The sequence below is a fragment of the Haliaeetus albicilla genome, chromosome 20, assembly GCF_947461875.1.
Source record: "Haliaeetus albicilla chromosome 20, bHalAlb1.1, whole genome shotgun sequence".
Classification (NCBI taxonomy): Eukaryota; Metazoa; Chordata; class Aves; order Accipitriformes; family Accipitridae; genus Haliaeetus; species Haliaeetus albicilla.
In genome coordinates, this window is record NC_091502.1 from 25,511,403 (window position 1) to 25,527,381 (window position 15,979).

At 37.6% G+C, this 15,979-nt stretch overlaps 1 protein-coding gene across 2 annotated transcripts in view; it reads right to left on the reverse strand.

Moving 5' to 3' along the window:
- The window catches only part of UVRAG (UV radiation resistance associated), a 96,026-nt gene that overhangs the window by 36,292 nt on the left and 43,755 nt on the right, over positions 1-15,979 (reverse strand). For both annotated transcript variants that reach the window (XM_069808625.1, XM_069808624.1), the window contains exons 8-12: positions 14,658-14,784; positions 13,617-13,701; positions 13,034-13,121; positions 12,385-12,445; positions 10,085-10,250 (exon numbers count right to left, since the gene is read on the reverse strand). In XM_069808625.1, the coding sequence (XP_069664726.1) occupies positions 10,085-10,250; positions 12,385-12,445; positions 13,034-13,121; positions 13,617-13,701; positions 14,658-14,784 (527 nt within the window). The remainder of the gene's footprint in view (positions 1-10,084; positions 10,251-12,384; positions 12,446-13,033; positions 13,122-13,616; positions 13,702-14,657; positions 14,785-15,979) is intronic.

Here is a 15,979-nt window from a genome sequence, read left to right on the forward strand (position 1 = left end):
AACCTGTCTACAGGCCTGAAGACATTTCTGCTGGAAGTAGACTGTGACTCTACGACATCTCTGCAGCAATCTGATCCAAAAGCTTCGCAGCGTGCCCCATGAGACCACCAGCCATCGCTCTATGTTGCTGAAACTACCTGTTCATCCAGATACAAGCAGAACATCTTATAATCATAAAGCTACAAGCACAAAGAAGTCTAATGTACCGTCTCTAAGGCAAGTCCAAACCGCCCTGTATTCTCAGCTATGGTAACACTTCCCTCTAAACTTCATCCTTCCTTGGGGTAAGAAGATTGTCTCAATTATTTTCCAGTGTTGATTTCAGTCTTATTTTCTACGACTCAAGGCATAACAAAGGAGACTATGCTTATGTGCTGATGAGAAATTTCAGGGGTCGATGAAAAGCCTCTTGCAAGGATTTTTCTTTTTCCTATTTGCAGTTTAAGGTGAGATGCCTACAGTTTGGATCAGTCATGTTTGGTGGGGGTTTTTTTCCTTATAAAAAGTATTAGTTACTACTTAATAAAAGAAAGGGGGTTGACCCATCTCTTACTAATTTTTTTAATATAGGGACTAAACGACTGATTTTGGTAAGACAGCATGGGCAGGAAGCTTGCTACTAAAGTGTCTCCAACCAAAACTGCTCACTAATACTGATGCATTTAAAAATCAAAAAACTGACTACAGAAAAAAAGGTCTTTTAAAGATTGCTTATGTTGCCCACAGATACTGATTCTGGAAAATGAGAGGTATGTTTCAAAGCTAAAAATGTGATTAGCCTAATTTCAGTGTTTTAAGCATTAGACCACCCTTCTTACAGCTCATAAATAAATTGTGCAAAATATTCTATCCTAACCACTAAGAACTCTTCTTCCACCTTTTTCAGCTGATCTTAGGCAAGTACTTATCAGCCATCAAGATCTCGTTTAATTTTATATCCTCAGCTAATCTTTAGCTGCTTTACATAGTAACTTCAGTGTTTGATGAACATGCAGTAAATCACCCCAAGATTCTTGGTTCAGTCAGATGGTAACTGTTAGGAAAAGCTGAAAGAATCCTTATTCCATACATTTATTTCAGACCTCAAGTATCTCTTATGAATTCAAGTCCAAATACATTTACTGTTGTGTTCTGTGATTTATGAACTCCTCTGTATCCAGAAAAATCACATATGTACCAATATATTGGTGGCCGATTTTTATTGTCTATAACCGCCTGTCTTTAATACAAACTATTTTTAAAGCTTAAGAAATTGCTTCATTTTTAACTGCTTTCACCTGCTTCTACTTTGGTATTACACCATATGTTTTAGATCTTTTACTCTCTCTTCTGTTCAGACTTCTGCCATATCCCAAATTATATTAAAGTCTCAAAGTTTAATCTCTACTTCAGAAAGCTCTTTAGGGAAGAAGTCAGTAAAATAATTATTTTTACACATCACATCTAACTGTTTCCACAGGCTGAAGTGTGGCACAATTGAAATAGCATATTACATCCCATTTGGCAAATCTAAGTAAAATTCCAAATCTAGTTTGAAACTGTGTTAGATAACCTTAATTTTCAAAGTGATGAAAAAGTTCAAGGACTGGTAATATTTGTAGCTTTGCAAGCTAAATTAACAGCAAGGACATTTATGTTTCAAGAACAAATAATTATCCAGTAGTTAACTGAAGATCAGAAACTTAGTCCACCAACTAAACGAAGCCGATACCACTGCATTTTCACATCACCATATTTGCAGTACCTTTGATACTTCCTGCCCAACTGCAGCCACGGGAGAACAAACTTGACATGGCTTTTTCCTTCACTTCTTATTTTCAAGGACAGTAAGCAGAATGACTGCAGGGAGATTCCTGTAGAGCAGACTTGGCAGAATGCAGCTGAAACCCAATTATTCACTATTATACAGATAAAGAACTGATATAATTTCTGTGACTGTAACAGTCACCGGTGTGATAGCAGAGTCATCCATCAGATCTAGGGAACAACTGTGCCTCACACAAGACTACCAAAAAATATGGCCATTTAGAAAATGATGAATTTCAAGCTTAAGCCCATGGATAGGACACCCTATACAACGACAGAACTAAATAGCCCAATCCAGATACAACAGTGAGCTGAAAAAGTCACAAGTTCTTGCTTGATATGACTGAACTATGAGGAGTGTACAAGAACAAGGTTTAAATATTTACTGAAGTTTGAGTTATTTCAACCTCACCCCCTTTTGGGGGTCTGTGAGGGGGACAGGCAGGGGAAGAAGGAGCTGGTGTTTTCCCTCCAGCCTCACCACATCCTGTTTGCTCGTTGTAAAGGAATGTTGTATCCAGAGAAGAAAGCTTGTGTTATTGAAAAGTGCTGGGACTTTTCTGAACCAGAAGAACGCGAACCTTGAAAGCCTTTTAAGTGAGAAGGACTACCACTGTCCAGCCAGCTCACCTGAAATCACTATTCCCCAGGACACTTCGAGTCAAGTATTAGGAAAAGTAGGCTGCTGAAGAGCCACAGCCACCAAAATACCCAGCACTTCCAACCTCTTAGCACTCCACCAGAAGACCAAGGCACAAGAAGCTTTGGTTGCACAGCTTCAAAACCTGTTTCCTTCTCAGATAAGCTGCTCCATGGTTACATCAGCTTCAGAGCAGAGACCGGCACAGATCTTAAGTAGCAGACCCAAGCAACTGAGTGCTTGTTGGAAGGAACACAACTAAAACACAACACTATGAAACTGCCATCACCACCAGACTTCTCAATTACAGAAATGCAACACAGAGCACTTCAGATCCTTTTTAGATCAAGCTACCAGTTGATGGTGGAGGCCATGAACCGACCTTAGGGCGACTACTAGCCTACCAGGAACAGCTAACTAGTCTGCCAACAATCAGCATGATTGTAAAAGTTTTAAGCAAAAAAGTTAAGATCCCCACCTGGCGAGCAACGCTGACATCAAATGAAAAGGCAGAAAAAAGGATTACAAGTGTGCACTTTGCTTTGTTAGAGATAAGATTAAGACATGAATATGAATCACAAGTGTATTCAGATTTGATTACTATATGGGTTTTAGTTTCTACTTGAGAGAAAAAGCTACACTTGTAAAACAAACTTGATGACAAAAATACAGACTGCCAAGGGAAAAAAGCATATCCTCATTCAAGCTTTACACGATACAATGATAATTAGTTTACTGGGAAAACATAATATTGGCAGTTTAACTTTATGAAATGTATTTTCAAAATGCCTATCTGAATAGCTCAACAAGAAGATAATCGAAAGCAGAAGAACTGCCATCTTTCTATTAAGAAATGTAACTGCTGTGACCTTGCTCTTGGAGAATGTACAATAGCTTCAATATGTACAGGCTGTATACAGGAAAAGAAAGGAAAGACCCAGATTATGAGAGTCAGGCAGTTCTCAATAAGACAGTCACCAATTTATACAAGAGGGTATCATTATACTACTTCAGCAAATAATGCTTTCAAACACCTCAAAAACACAGCTAGCAATCCACGGAACAAGCGACACTGATAGCTTTTTGTAAATTGTGCATTTCTGTGATATATTTCAGCTTGAATGCAAGGCTTGCTACATACAAGCCATGATGGATATCACGACACAAGGACTATCTGAAAGGACAGAGCAGACAAACTCGCTATCAGAACTTTAAATCTCCCTGCCACTGAAAGATCATTTTTAACTAGAGGACACTTTATACAGGTCAAGTCCCCGCTTATTGAAAAATGAAGTAATGTTTTGAAAAATAATCTCATCAGGAGTATAGTGTTCCAATGGGAGTAAATTAAGACTAGTATGTCTTCACAGAAACATTTCTCAGCTGTAGATGTCTGGAGTCAGTGGTCTCATCTACTGCAGTAAACAAAATCTGCTTTCTCAGACTGGCCAGGAGCTTCTAGTTCCCAGAAACAGTTAACAGTATCTAAATTTATTAAAGAACACCTGATCTAATTCTTAATCTACACACAGTAATATTTGCTGACCCAAGAAAGCAAAAGCATTATTTTGGTGATCAAGAATAAAATAAGCCAGAATTCTAGCTAAATATCCTCAAGAATGTGGAACATAAAAATACAGTTCAGGATAAGTTCACAGCAAAAAGCATTCTTTGAGCAATACAGTTGAACACTTAACACACACTCAATCTACCACAAAGAATTAACTTTACTTTGACAGATATTAGATTTCTCAACAAACCATCTCCCTCCATCTGATTTAAGTTTGCCAAGATTTCTTCCCAAAGCTGCCATTTTATTATCTCAGCCGAAGTACCAAATATGATTAAAGACTTCTCGATTGAGTTGGGAGATGTTAATGTCAGTGAAAAGTCATTCTTTACTTGCTCGTGTCACGATTTTTCAGATTGCTTTATTGCAAGTACCTTATATGTTACCAAGCACAAAGCAATAACCACCTTTAGTTATACTAAGTCTATTAGAGCTGAAACTCTGATTTTCCCATTCTTCAAAACAGAAGCAAGGCCACAGTAGTGAGGACCACTTCTAGACTATGCTCATTCAACAAGCAGTTTCCAAATGCTCCAAAATTATCCACATGCCTGTTCAGCAACACTTATCTACTTCTTTGCAAATTCAGCTTGTCACACGTAAAAGAATTGAAAGACAACACACTGAGAAAGGTAATTTGGAAGCAGTCTTGTAGCAGAAAAGGCTTTGATACAACCTTTGCTTTACCGGCAGGCCTGAGAAATGAAACTTTTTACACCAGAACTTATGCTGTCAGTAACTCACATGGCATGACAACACCATGTGAACCACGCACAATATAATGGAAGTTTTCATTATCAGCGCAAACAAGTATGTCTAAAAACACAACACCAACATATCAAATTAACTGCTTGAACATGTGTGGATTAAAAGTACATCTGGCCTGACTGACTCTTAACTTTTCCACTTCTCTGAAATTTGGCTCCCTAAACTAATTAAAAGCATCCCAAACTGGGGTAAACCAACCTGCTGGTTTGAATTCAAGACTCAATCAACAAGCCATGCAGATACGTTAACATTCACCACACACAGTGCTGCAGCCCTTTGGCCCTGCGCTTGCATGTCAGCTTTAGCTGTAGAGAAGCTGCATGAGGATAAACCCACTCATGGCACTACATCCTTAAGGAATCCAGAAGTATTCTGAAGATCCAACAAGGGCAGCTGCATGTCATGCTTGATACGCTCTTCAGTTGCTACAAGACTGCCTCATCCCAGTGAAAGATGACGTGTTCTTTATTATTCATACCTTTGTACTTCCCACGTGGGCTACAGCAATGAAATGAAACTGGCCTTTAAGTTTTCAGCACCCAGAGAATTACGGCTAGTCTTGAGCACTGCAGTGCCGCTGTGATGTAAGAGGTTGGATGCACCCTGACTTTGTTTCCAGATCAAGTCTGATGCCAGCAGATCTTCACAACCCTGGCTCAAAACAGCTACTTCTAGGACCCCTACCTAAATTAAACATCAAGACAAAAACTAATAAGTACAATCTTCTGGCATGCTTGAAGTTCTCAATAATGATGAAGCTGAGCTCCAGAAAAAGACAATTTTGAGGTATAACTCCACATCACAGAAATAGTTTCCAGGAAATTATTTCAGGATCAGACCTATGCAAACACAGCATACAATTTTGATCCCATTTTTTCTATGAGGACACAGTAATGCAATAGACAGTCATTTCCTATGTTTAGTGACAACAGAAGGTGTTCAGACAGGACAAGTAGCATAATTTAGAAAGCCATGGCAGTATGCTCAATTTCACTCCTCCTTAGGTCATTCCATACAACTGTTCAGTTCCTGAGGTACTTAAAAGTCATAAAACATAACTGCAAAGATGTCAGATGCCTCTGAATGCAGATGACCAAGACTGCATCGCAGCTGTTTTGTATTCTTTGGCCTGTTGGCGTCTGTCAAGCAGAGTGGAAGAAAATACCTTAAATCTTCCTATGAACTATAAAATGCCAAGGAAACCTTTACAGTAGTTTACTGTTATCTCAGATCAGTTAATGCCAAATATTCCTGCAAAAAATACACTAGATTAGATCAGGCTTCTTCCATGACTGTCTAGGGCTTGTTTGGGTTTATTTTATTTTTAAACTTAAATATATTTTTGACCTTTATAACTTTAAGTGGCAATAAGTTCAATATTTAAACATAAAACACAAGAAAAAAAATAGCACTTCAAGATCAGACACCTCTGAAATGCCTGTATGTGCTCCAGTAGCTAACTATGCTTGAAAATGATGATGTTCTTTTTGCCTTTTAAATGCAAAGTCTTTTTAGATCATGTACTGTACCCCTTCATTTTTTTTTTTCCCTAATCTGAAATATGACTTTGAGGTGGTTACTTTCTTACTACAACTAGTTTTCTAATCCTCCCTTAACACATTTTGGTGGGAAGAAGGTGTAGCATAAGCCAGAACAGACTGCATGTACTATTTAATTTCTCTTACTACAGAGAAACAATGTTAGCAAAGCTATTTCTTGAAACCATTCTCATTTCCAAATTAACTAGCAGGGAAGTAAGAGTTCTTGAAAATCTTTTGAAAGACACAGTATGAATGAGAATGCAAAAATACAACAGAAATAAATGTCTCCAAATGTGCATTTCACTTGTCCAAACACACATAGGGCACCAGAAAGGTGATTAAACTCCAAAGAACATTATGTTTCTTAGGGGAGTATACATATTTCCAAGCTGTCTAACGTGATTTGATTAAACAAGTATTCTACTCTTAAATATTCAGCTGGCAGGTTGTAGAAGCGTCATGTGAAGTCTCAGTTATAAAAAGTAGCAACCGAGCATAGCTTTGAGTCAACAGAGATGCCAAAAGAGTCCCAAACAGATGGCATAAGTGTGCTTCACTGTACTCACTTTAATACTACGAAGGAGACTGATATGGTTTCAAAAGATTCAGTAGCTTCCAGCCAGCAAAATGCAGGCATTTACTTTGCGAGATGTTTAGCTTGTATCAGAACTGGAAGAAGAGAACTGAAGACTATACAAGAAAATACTGCAACAATTGCAGCAACACCAACACAGGCAATTTCACAAAGTATGTCTCAATCCAGACATAACAATCCTTATTTTGCTCTAAACTGGAAGTTATTCTTTATTTAAAAATCTGGGAGCAGACTAACAGAAGCATTAAATGCAGTGCTTGACAGACAGTGTCAGAACATATCATAAATAGTTTAATCTCAGCATTCTTACTATGTTTATGAGAGTGCAATGAAGTGCTAGGTTTCAGTTCTGCAAGAACAGTGCCAAAGAATTTAGGTAGTTTATTCAGGAAACATGTTTGTTTGTCACTGGAGAGAGGAACATGTTGCTGTCCTAAGTAGCTTAAATTTGGGAGTTATATATCCATTATTTGCTTTGAAATCTTTCAGAGTCCAGAACTTTTGAGGAATGGTACTCTTTCTTCCTACATATTCGGTACACTCTGGCGATGTTGAAAGGGACCACTGAAAAACTGCATTAATGAGATATTTAGTGACAATCATATTCTTGTCTTACCTTGGTGGTTCAGAAAGCCATAAACGTAGATTTATGGGAGAAGACTTACAGCCTTTTAGTAGTACCAAAATTATTTCATGGAATACAAGGAGGGAACAGTTATGGAATATATTATAAACACTAGTATCTCTACAATTACAAAGCTGACCATATATTGTATGCTACCAGCAGGTATTCTATAACTCATTCTACCTTCAGTAATGTGGCCAGACAAGTGCTAAGTTCTCACCACAGTCTCCTACTTCTTTTGTACACTCTTAAGTTCCAATGTAACAGTAATTGCAGCAGACAAAACTGAATACTTCTACAAGAACCTTGAAATTTAAGTGACCTGGATCATCCAAGTAAACAAATCTGAAGCAGACAGAATGTTTCCCAAACCTAACTTACATTCTCAAAGCTCTCAAAATATTTAACCAGCTTATTATAAGGGCTTTAAAAAGCTGGTAAAGAAACTTGAAAGTGAAGTAACACATTTATACAGTATAACATTAAAACCGAACACATGTACTTATGAAATTGCTCTCGAGTGAAAACATCAGCTATTCCCCCAACGTACGATTTTTAGAAGCTCTTAATATAGATCTCAGGGCAACCCTGCAGTCCAAAAAAAAAAAAAGTATGAAGCCAAGTAAAATGTTTAACCTAGTCAATAATCATGATGCTATGTGTTATAGTAAAGATTAAGTATAGAGAAAACGTCACTGTAATTACTCAACAGTTTATGTTGGAGTTTGAAAAGCTGCTAAAGGACAGGTGACTGAAATAAAGAAATTTAATAATGCCTGTTAATTGCTATGTTCAATTCAGTTAGGAGTAGGTGAGAAACATGAGCTATTAGTTTAGAAAGAAAACTGCAAGTTAAGACATTTGAGGTTTTCTATAGCAACCAAAATCCTTTGAGAGTTGGTAGGATTGACTCTCCAATAGCTGGGAAGAGAAGATCCCATGCAGGAGCTAATCCTGAAAAAATCTTGCAGAACACAGGTAAATGGCCCAACAGGGATTCATATACTTAGCTAAACTTTCTCCTTTTCAGAAATCTATTGTGAAATAAAGTATTAAGTCATGAGGATTTGGAAGGCTATAGCCTGAAGAACTAAACCTTCCAATCTGTCCCAGACAACAGGAAATTATTTTAATCTTTATACACCCACACACGGGCAGCTCTACTCCTCAGAAATTTATTTTCCAGATATAAACGTTCTAGTTTGCTACCCTTCTGAAAGTGATGTACAGGAAGGAGTATGATCATATGCTTAGAGAACTAAACTGAAGCAAAACTGATTAATGTTCTATTAAGTTACCCAGGAAGCGTTTGGACAAGTTATTAAAATGGTATCAAAACTAATTTGCAAGACATAATTATACAGTCATATTTTATTGTGTCGAAACAGGAAGAACTCAGTGAGTTTAACTCTTAAGGCAAGTTATGTCTGCTGTCCTGGCAAAAGTCACTGAGTTTCAAAGAGAAATCAGACACTTCCAAGCATCCCAGTCCTGTCAACTAGGCACAGTAAGACCCTTCCAATCTTGATTTGGACTATTAGGAATTAGTGTTAAAATATTATAAGACTTTGGTTGCATACTTCTAAAGAGAAGAGGTTTTTTTACAGCGTTCATGTCAATAGAGACAACTACTTTCCACAAATTCATGTCCCCTCAGTCATTTCCTTTGCTCCCTTTTCAAACCTTGCATATGGAAAAACAAAGTTACTGGTGCTGCAAGCCTGACTCTGCAGCCATTCATACATGCACAGGATCAGAGCCGAGCAGCTGGCCTCCCACAGCTGGTCAGTATTGCATTCCTTTTGAGTTCTGCAGTTGCAGGCTACAAAGTGCAGCTTAACCAACAATTGCCACTATTTTCATATTAGAGCACACAGGTGCAAAGACAGTGGGAAAATAGGCAAAGTGCCAAATGCAGGAGAAGGCATTCAGGGAGTAAATTTAAGGGCAGCAAGATAGTTTCCTAGTAGCACAACAATAACAATAGCGTAGCTATGTGTTGAAAGACAATGATTACAGAACAAATGAAAAACTCTTCACTGAATATTGATTTATGGTAGGTAACAGTTTACAGTGCTCTTTTTCAATTGATTAAAATCCTCTGCATTAAAGAAAGCTATTTATTTTCTCATGTTTATCAACCACTACTCCAGTACTGGCAGTAACTCCTCAGTGAAGCTACATTTGCCATCTGCAGCTTTTTCCCAGAGCCAGTAGCAAAACACGAAAGGCAAGTTTTCCAATCAGCAGCCAAAACGTACCTATAAGACACACTATTTAAGTTCTTCTAGCATTATTAGAAGCCCAATCAATAGTATATGTGTGCCAACAGACCTAGAATGACAAAGCTGAACTAGTCTATTAGATGACAGAATTCCAACATGATAAACTCTAACAACTGTCCCCCAGCTACTGAAAGCACTAACAAATCACTTCAAACTCTGTGTCACTTCAGACTACCCAAAACTGTTCAAGGTTTTTGTTGTTGTTGATTTGTTGCTTCAAAGAAAGTACATAAGCATATTTACGACATACTTACTCTCGCTCTTTCTCCGTCAGTTTGTCATTGATATTATCTTTGATTGTGGACCGGGAGCCCTTGTGAATTATAGGATACCTGAGTGGCACTTGCAAGAAGTAGGATATCATTGAAACCAAGTGAGCAGTGTAGCCCAGGGCAACAGCAATGCTTCCGTCATCTTTTGCTGTCAACAACAACAAAAAAAATCCATTATTTAATCAACTGGATCTCACTGCAGGCTCAGCACAAGTTCATCCTTATTGCTTAGAGAATGATATAATTAATGAAGCTATCAGAAGTTATAACTTAAGAACAGGTGCAAGTCTGCAATAAATTTAGACTGCTTTACAATTGTTTGCGGTACCCTATATTTGCCTCTTTCATTAAAGGGCAATGTAAAATGGGTGATGGCTTGTTCTCCTTCCAATTTTACACTTTCAAAGCTAAAAGGTACTCTTGTCAACGTTTGGCTGGGTGGGGGAGGGTAAAGAAGAGATGGGAAAAGTGAAACAAATCCCAAGACAAAATTCAAGTTTTAAACTTTCTGCATTTCTCTAGATGTAGCTGACATGTATGACTGGGGTCAGGGAAAAGCTGCATTCCTCCATAACTTTATTCATTAGTGAGATCAGTTGGAGAGACATCGACCCCAGGGTATGAACTCTGTTCTCTGCCAATAACTAGAAGAACTTAAGATTAACCCATTGTTTTAAAGTATAATTTTCAATTTGACATTTAAGGTTTCAACCTTAAAGCTTCACCTGCCGGAAATACACACAGGTCTTGCGATTCAAATTACATCCTTTAGCCATGTAAGCCCTTTTCCTTCCCGTTTTCTCTATTTTTCTTCATTGTAAGTGAACACACCAATACAAACAACATGACAGAGTCATCCCTTCTGAGGCACAAGGGAGTCCCATGAAATCAACTAAGCAGAGGACCTTCTAAGAAAGCTTATAATGATGTTCAACGACAACTATGAAATCATACTGAGCTCTATTAGAGCACAACATGGTACATGGATTTAAAAGTTACACCCCTTTCAAAAAGGATTTTGTAAAAAAAGTGTTCAACATTTGCAGCAAAACAGGCTTTTTAGGCAATAAATTTTTTTGATACTTCAGATGCCTGATTTTTTTTTTAAATATTATCTACCAAGAGTCTGAAAAAAGATACAAGTCAGACAGCTGTTTTTCAAATTTAACTGCATATTTCACTAAATTGAATGCTTCGTACTTCTTCCTCATAATACAATATTTCTAGAGACTTTGATAAAGAATTAATAATTCTTTTGTAAGGAATTAATACCCGTAAACTGAAAATGGGCCAAAAGGTGCATGCCACTGATTTCTCAAGAACTACCAAAATGAGTTCATGACCACATTTAGTGCAATCAGGAAAACAAAGAAATAGACCAATTTTTGTCATATTGACAAATTAATTTCTTTTAAAGAATATCCTTCATTATTCTAGCATCCAATATACATGCTGTTAACACAAGTTAATTCCTGTGGGATGGCTTTAAAGAGTTAGACAACTGATTGAGGTTTTTGCCCAATAAACCATGTGACTTGCAGAGTGAGCAAGTTACTGGGAGCAAGAAATTCTCAAGGGGATTTTAGTGAAGTTTCAATTCATGTCAAACATTTGTAGATGAATGCATGCAGTTACCTGTACAACTGTTATACAGACAGGCATATTATATATTTGCTTCTGCAATAGGATGACTGCAGACAGTTAAAGCAGCAGCTGACTTGTAAAATACTCCATACTGTCAGGCAGCTTTAAAGTCTTACTTATGCAAGATAGTTATTTGGTAAGTTCACCAGCAACTACAGCAAACTGAATGGGGATTCATGCACATTCCCCATCAAGATTTATGGACTGAAAGTAGCCACAATGGAATTTTAGGTCAGTGATTCTGGAAAATATTTGTGTCTAAGTTTGGAAGGCACCTCTGGATATTGCATAGTCCTAGCCCCCTGCTCAGAGCAGGGTCAGCTACAGCAAGTTGCCCAGGACTGTCTCCAGCTGGGTTTTGAGCATCCCCAGGGATGGGGATTCTACAGCCTCTCTGGGTAACCTGTTCCAGCAGTTCCATATTAAGTCTTAGAATACAGAGGTACTTTTCTAAGAGTCAACAGTAACTTCCTTTGTACTAGCTAGGAAGTAGGAATAAATAATGAATAAGTTTTCTTCTAGTCTAGACCTTTCCAGTCAGAAATTTGGATCCCAAGCCATTGCTATCAGTTTACTTAATTTTATGAAGTTTAGAAGCAGTGCCAACTGTAACAACTAAATTAAGAATAACCAGCTACCTTGAAAGTCTTCAGAATTAGGAAGCTTGACTCCACAAACAAAGTAATCCTTTTGATCATTCTGTAAATTTAGAACCAACAATGGAAAGTGAGAATGAAACAATAACATCCAGAAAACAGAAACCTGCACAAAATGTGATGACAACAAAGCATTTTTTTTAAAGAAAAACCTAAATATTCAAAGAAACCCAGAGTGACTTTGACATAGTGTTTTAGTCCATATTTCATATCATTCAGAAATAAATGCAACTTATTTAAAGAAGGAAGAGCTTCATCTTAATCAATTCATTATATAAAAGGCATTGGAGCTCAATATTTTGACATCTGTTCATCTGTACTCTGTTAAAGTTCAGCTAGCCTACTATCAGGGTTAGTTCATATAATTGTAAACAAAATGGAAAGTATCCATTATATTACAGCTATAGTATTCTACTTTTATAGCAGAGACTACTTGAGAGATGCTGGCATAAGTCCTCTCCCTGTGAGGTTTGCAATCTCAGGACCAAACCCAAGAAAAAGCTGGAAAAAACAGCATGGGTGACGAGCAAGTTCCATCACGAATAAAACATGATACTGATACTTGCTCACAGTGTAACAAATAGGAAGTTCATTTCACATCAAGCACATTTTTAGAACATTAAAAACATACCAGATCAATAGGGTAGATATAGGATAGCTCCGATAGCAATTGCTTGCATCGAATAGTCTGCTGGGCATTTGTCTTCAAAAACAGTTCTCTTTAGGAAAAGAGATCCCAAAACCATTAGTTTCTTCAAAAGCTTTAAGTAAAGGTATCAAGCCCTCATATCCCTCTGCATCTTCCCAAGTATCACCTCCCCTCTCCAAGAAAGCTAGGTAATTCCACAAAAAAAAAAAACCAAAAACAAAAAAAAAACACAGAAGACAAAGCTGACACTTCATTTTCAGTTGTACCTCATATTATAGGTGTATGTTGACTACGACAACTAAGTATTACAAAGCCATGTAACGCTAAAACAGACCTAAAAGTCCTATCATAGTCTACACATGCAAGCATGCATCTGTTTTCTTCTCTTCTAGACTTGTCACTGTTAATTATCACTTTAGATATCTAGAAATTGTAGCAGAGACATCTTAACAGAAGTTTTGGGGTGACATTAGGAAAAATTTGGTGCCAGGAGTCCCACTTCAAATGACCTACTCTCAAGCCTCTATTTCCTTTCCAATTGCAGAAAAAGCATAGGTCCTTTTACCTCTTAGCAGTGCATTCCTTTCTTAATTCATGCAGGGATTCGTTATGCTCTTGAAGTTTCTGGTATTCAGTCTCAAATGCATTTTCTAAACAACATGAGGAATCAGGGGAAAAAAAAAAATTAGTAGCAAGTATTTTCTCAGTTACCTGAAGTTTTAAAAGTAGATACTGACACAGATGTTGGCAATAATCCTCCATTTACTCTTAGATGCCCATTTTCCATGTTATGCTGCCTTCATGCACTATACACCATTTACCAGCCAAATACAACCAACGAAACCTCATTCTCCTTTAACAGCTGTTACCCTCATGTCCACAGTAGTGGAGTAATTCAGTTAAGGCATCTCAATACTTCCATAGTCAGAATTAAGTAAGTGGCAAAAACCTTATTTTTAGTAGTCACTAATTATTTTAGACTCAACTAAGTATTAAATAAAGAATCCTGCAACAAGATCAAATGTCCGTGTAGCTTGGTCTCTGGTGAACTCCAAAGAAACAGTGATATAGCATTTTACTATGGGATACTTTCCCAGTAAAAAAAAAATACCAAGAAGACTGAGCATTTCTCCTTTCACTTACATAATAAGCTATTAAGAAGGATTTTGGTCTTCTAACACTTAAAATGGGATCCTAATCACAGGTACAATAACATCCCCTCATGACATTATGATGTGCCTGCATCAAGCCACTGTTTACCGTATTACAGTGCAGCTCTTCTGATTTTCTCATAGAATTTTAATTAAGCACAGATTTAAGATTGATTTAGAGAGGTGCCATAGTAAGAAGTTATTTAGAGACAGGATACCAGAAACTGCTGTACACAATTCAGTATAACACAGATGGTGAAGAACTTATATATAGCTGCAAACTTCAGATAAAAAAAACAAAAAACACAAGCACATTAGAGCCAGACACAAGAAAAAAAACCCAACAAAACCCAGCGCCTTAATTTTCATCACCATGATCATAAGCTGGGCTAAGACTCCTCTGATCAGCTGATTATGAGTATCTGCAGTAGAAGCAGTAACATTTCTACACTCACCTCTGTCATGCAAAGTACTTTTTTCCTTATGCAACAATGCTACTTCTTGACCAAGGGCCTTCTTCTGCCTCTCCAGTTCATTACGTAGCACCAGGATCTTCAACTGTAAACATTCACTCTCTTTTTTCTATTGGAAGAAAGACAGATTAAAAAAAAAAAAGCTTTTCTGCATACAAGCAGTTCCATAAAAGGGCTAATAGGAGGGAAGGAAAAAATAGGACAAGACTAGTGTCTGCCAGACTAAAAGCTGAGTTCATAGATTACCACAGGCAATAGATTACTAAAGACCCTAATCATTTTGCTGCTTTGGAAGGAGAGAACCTCAGCTGTGTCCCACAGTGCTTGTTCCTGCTGTAGGATGCATCTCCTCTCCTGTGCTCAGTGACGCAACCTGGCCCAGGGCAGAAATTTAGAGAGGAAGGAGAGGTGGGAAGACGCTTCGGCAGGACAAGTACAGAGAAACTAATAGCAGAGCGCTAGCAGCATGATGAGCATTCATTGCCTGGCAAAGGGTTCAGCAACAAGAGGGAAGATGAGCAATGAGGAGTCTACACTAAATTGAGGTAAGGAGCTGGGAAAAGGTTGGAGATGTCTGAGCTGCACTATGAGATACAATTCCCAGCTTCAGGGTGATGAGAAGAAAAAAAAAAGATACAAAAGCAAAGACGACACAGCAGGGAGCAGATTATGTCATTCCACACAATTATATCTGAAGGATCTCTTCTCTGAAAGTTTCAGGATTTGTCCTGTACCTACTCTACATCTATTCCTGTGTTTAAAAAGAATCTGGTTTTTTTTTGATGCACTGTGTCCACTAAGAAATTGTGCTGCCATGTGCATAGCAAAGCAGAATTTTCTATTATAAGTGGGTTTTTTGCTTTCTTTTAAGGCAGAAATAACTACCATGTTAAATAGATACTTATTGAGAATAACTGAAGACAGATTCAAAATGAAAAAGAGAAGTTACATCTCTTCAGTCCAATCATAGCCCTGACAGAGCTCAAAGCCTGAAGGGGCAGTCAGACATACTTGTGACCAAGTCTTGTGTAAGTACTGCCAGACAATGTCGCTTTGTGTAACTCTGCCAGCTTTCACTTTTTCAAGCAGTTAATGGAGATAATGTTACTTCAACACTAGCTGCCTGAAAAAAGTCAGCTCTTGCTGAACTCTTCTTTCCACTTCATATTTCCTTCAATTACACATGTATGCTGAGCCTTCTTGTTCAAGACTGCAGCAGGAAACATGACTCAATATTAAGGAAGGAAACTATATATAGTTCACACACTTATAAAGGGGAATGGAAGCCCAAAAACAGTTTCCAC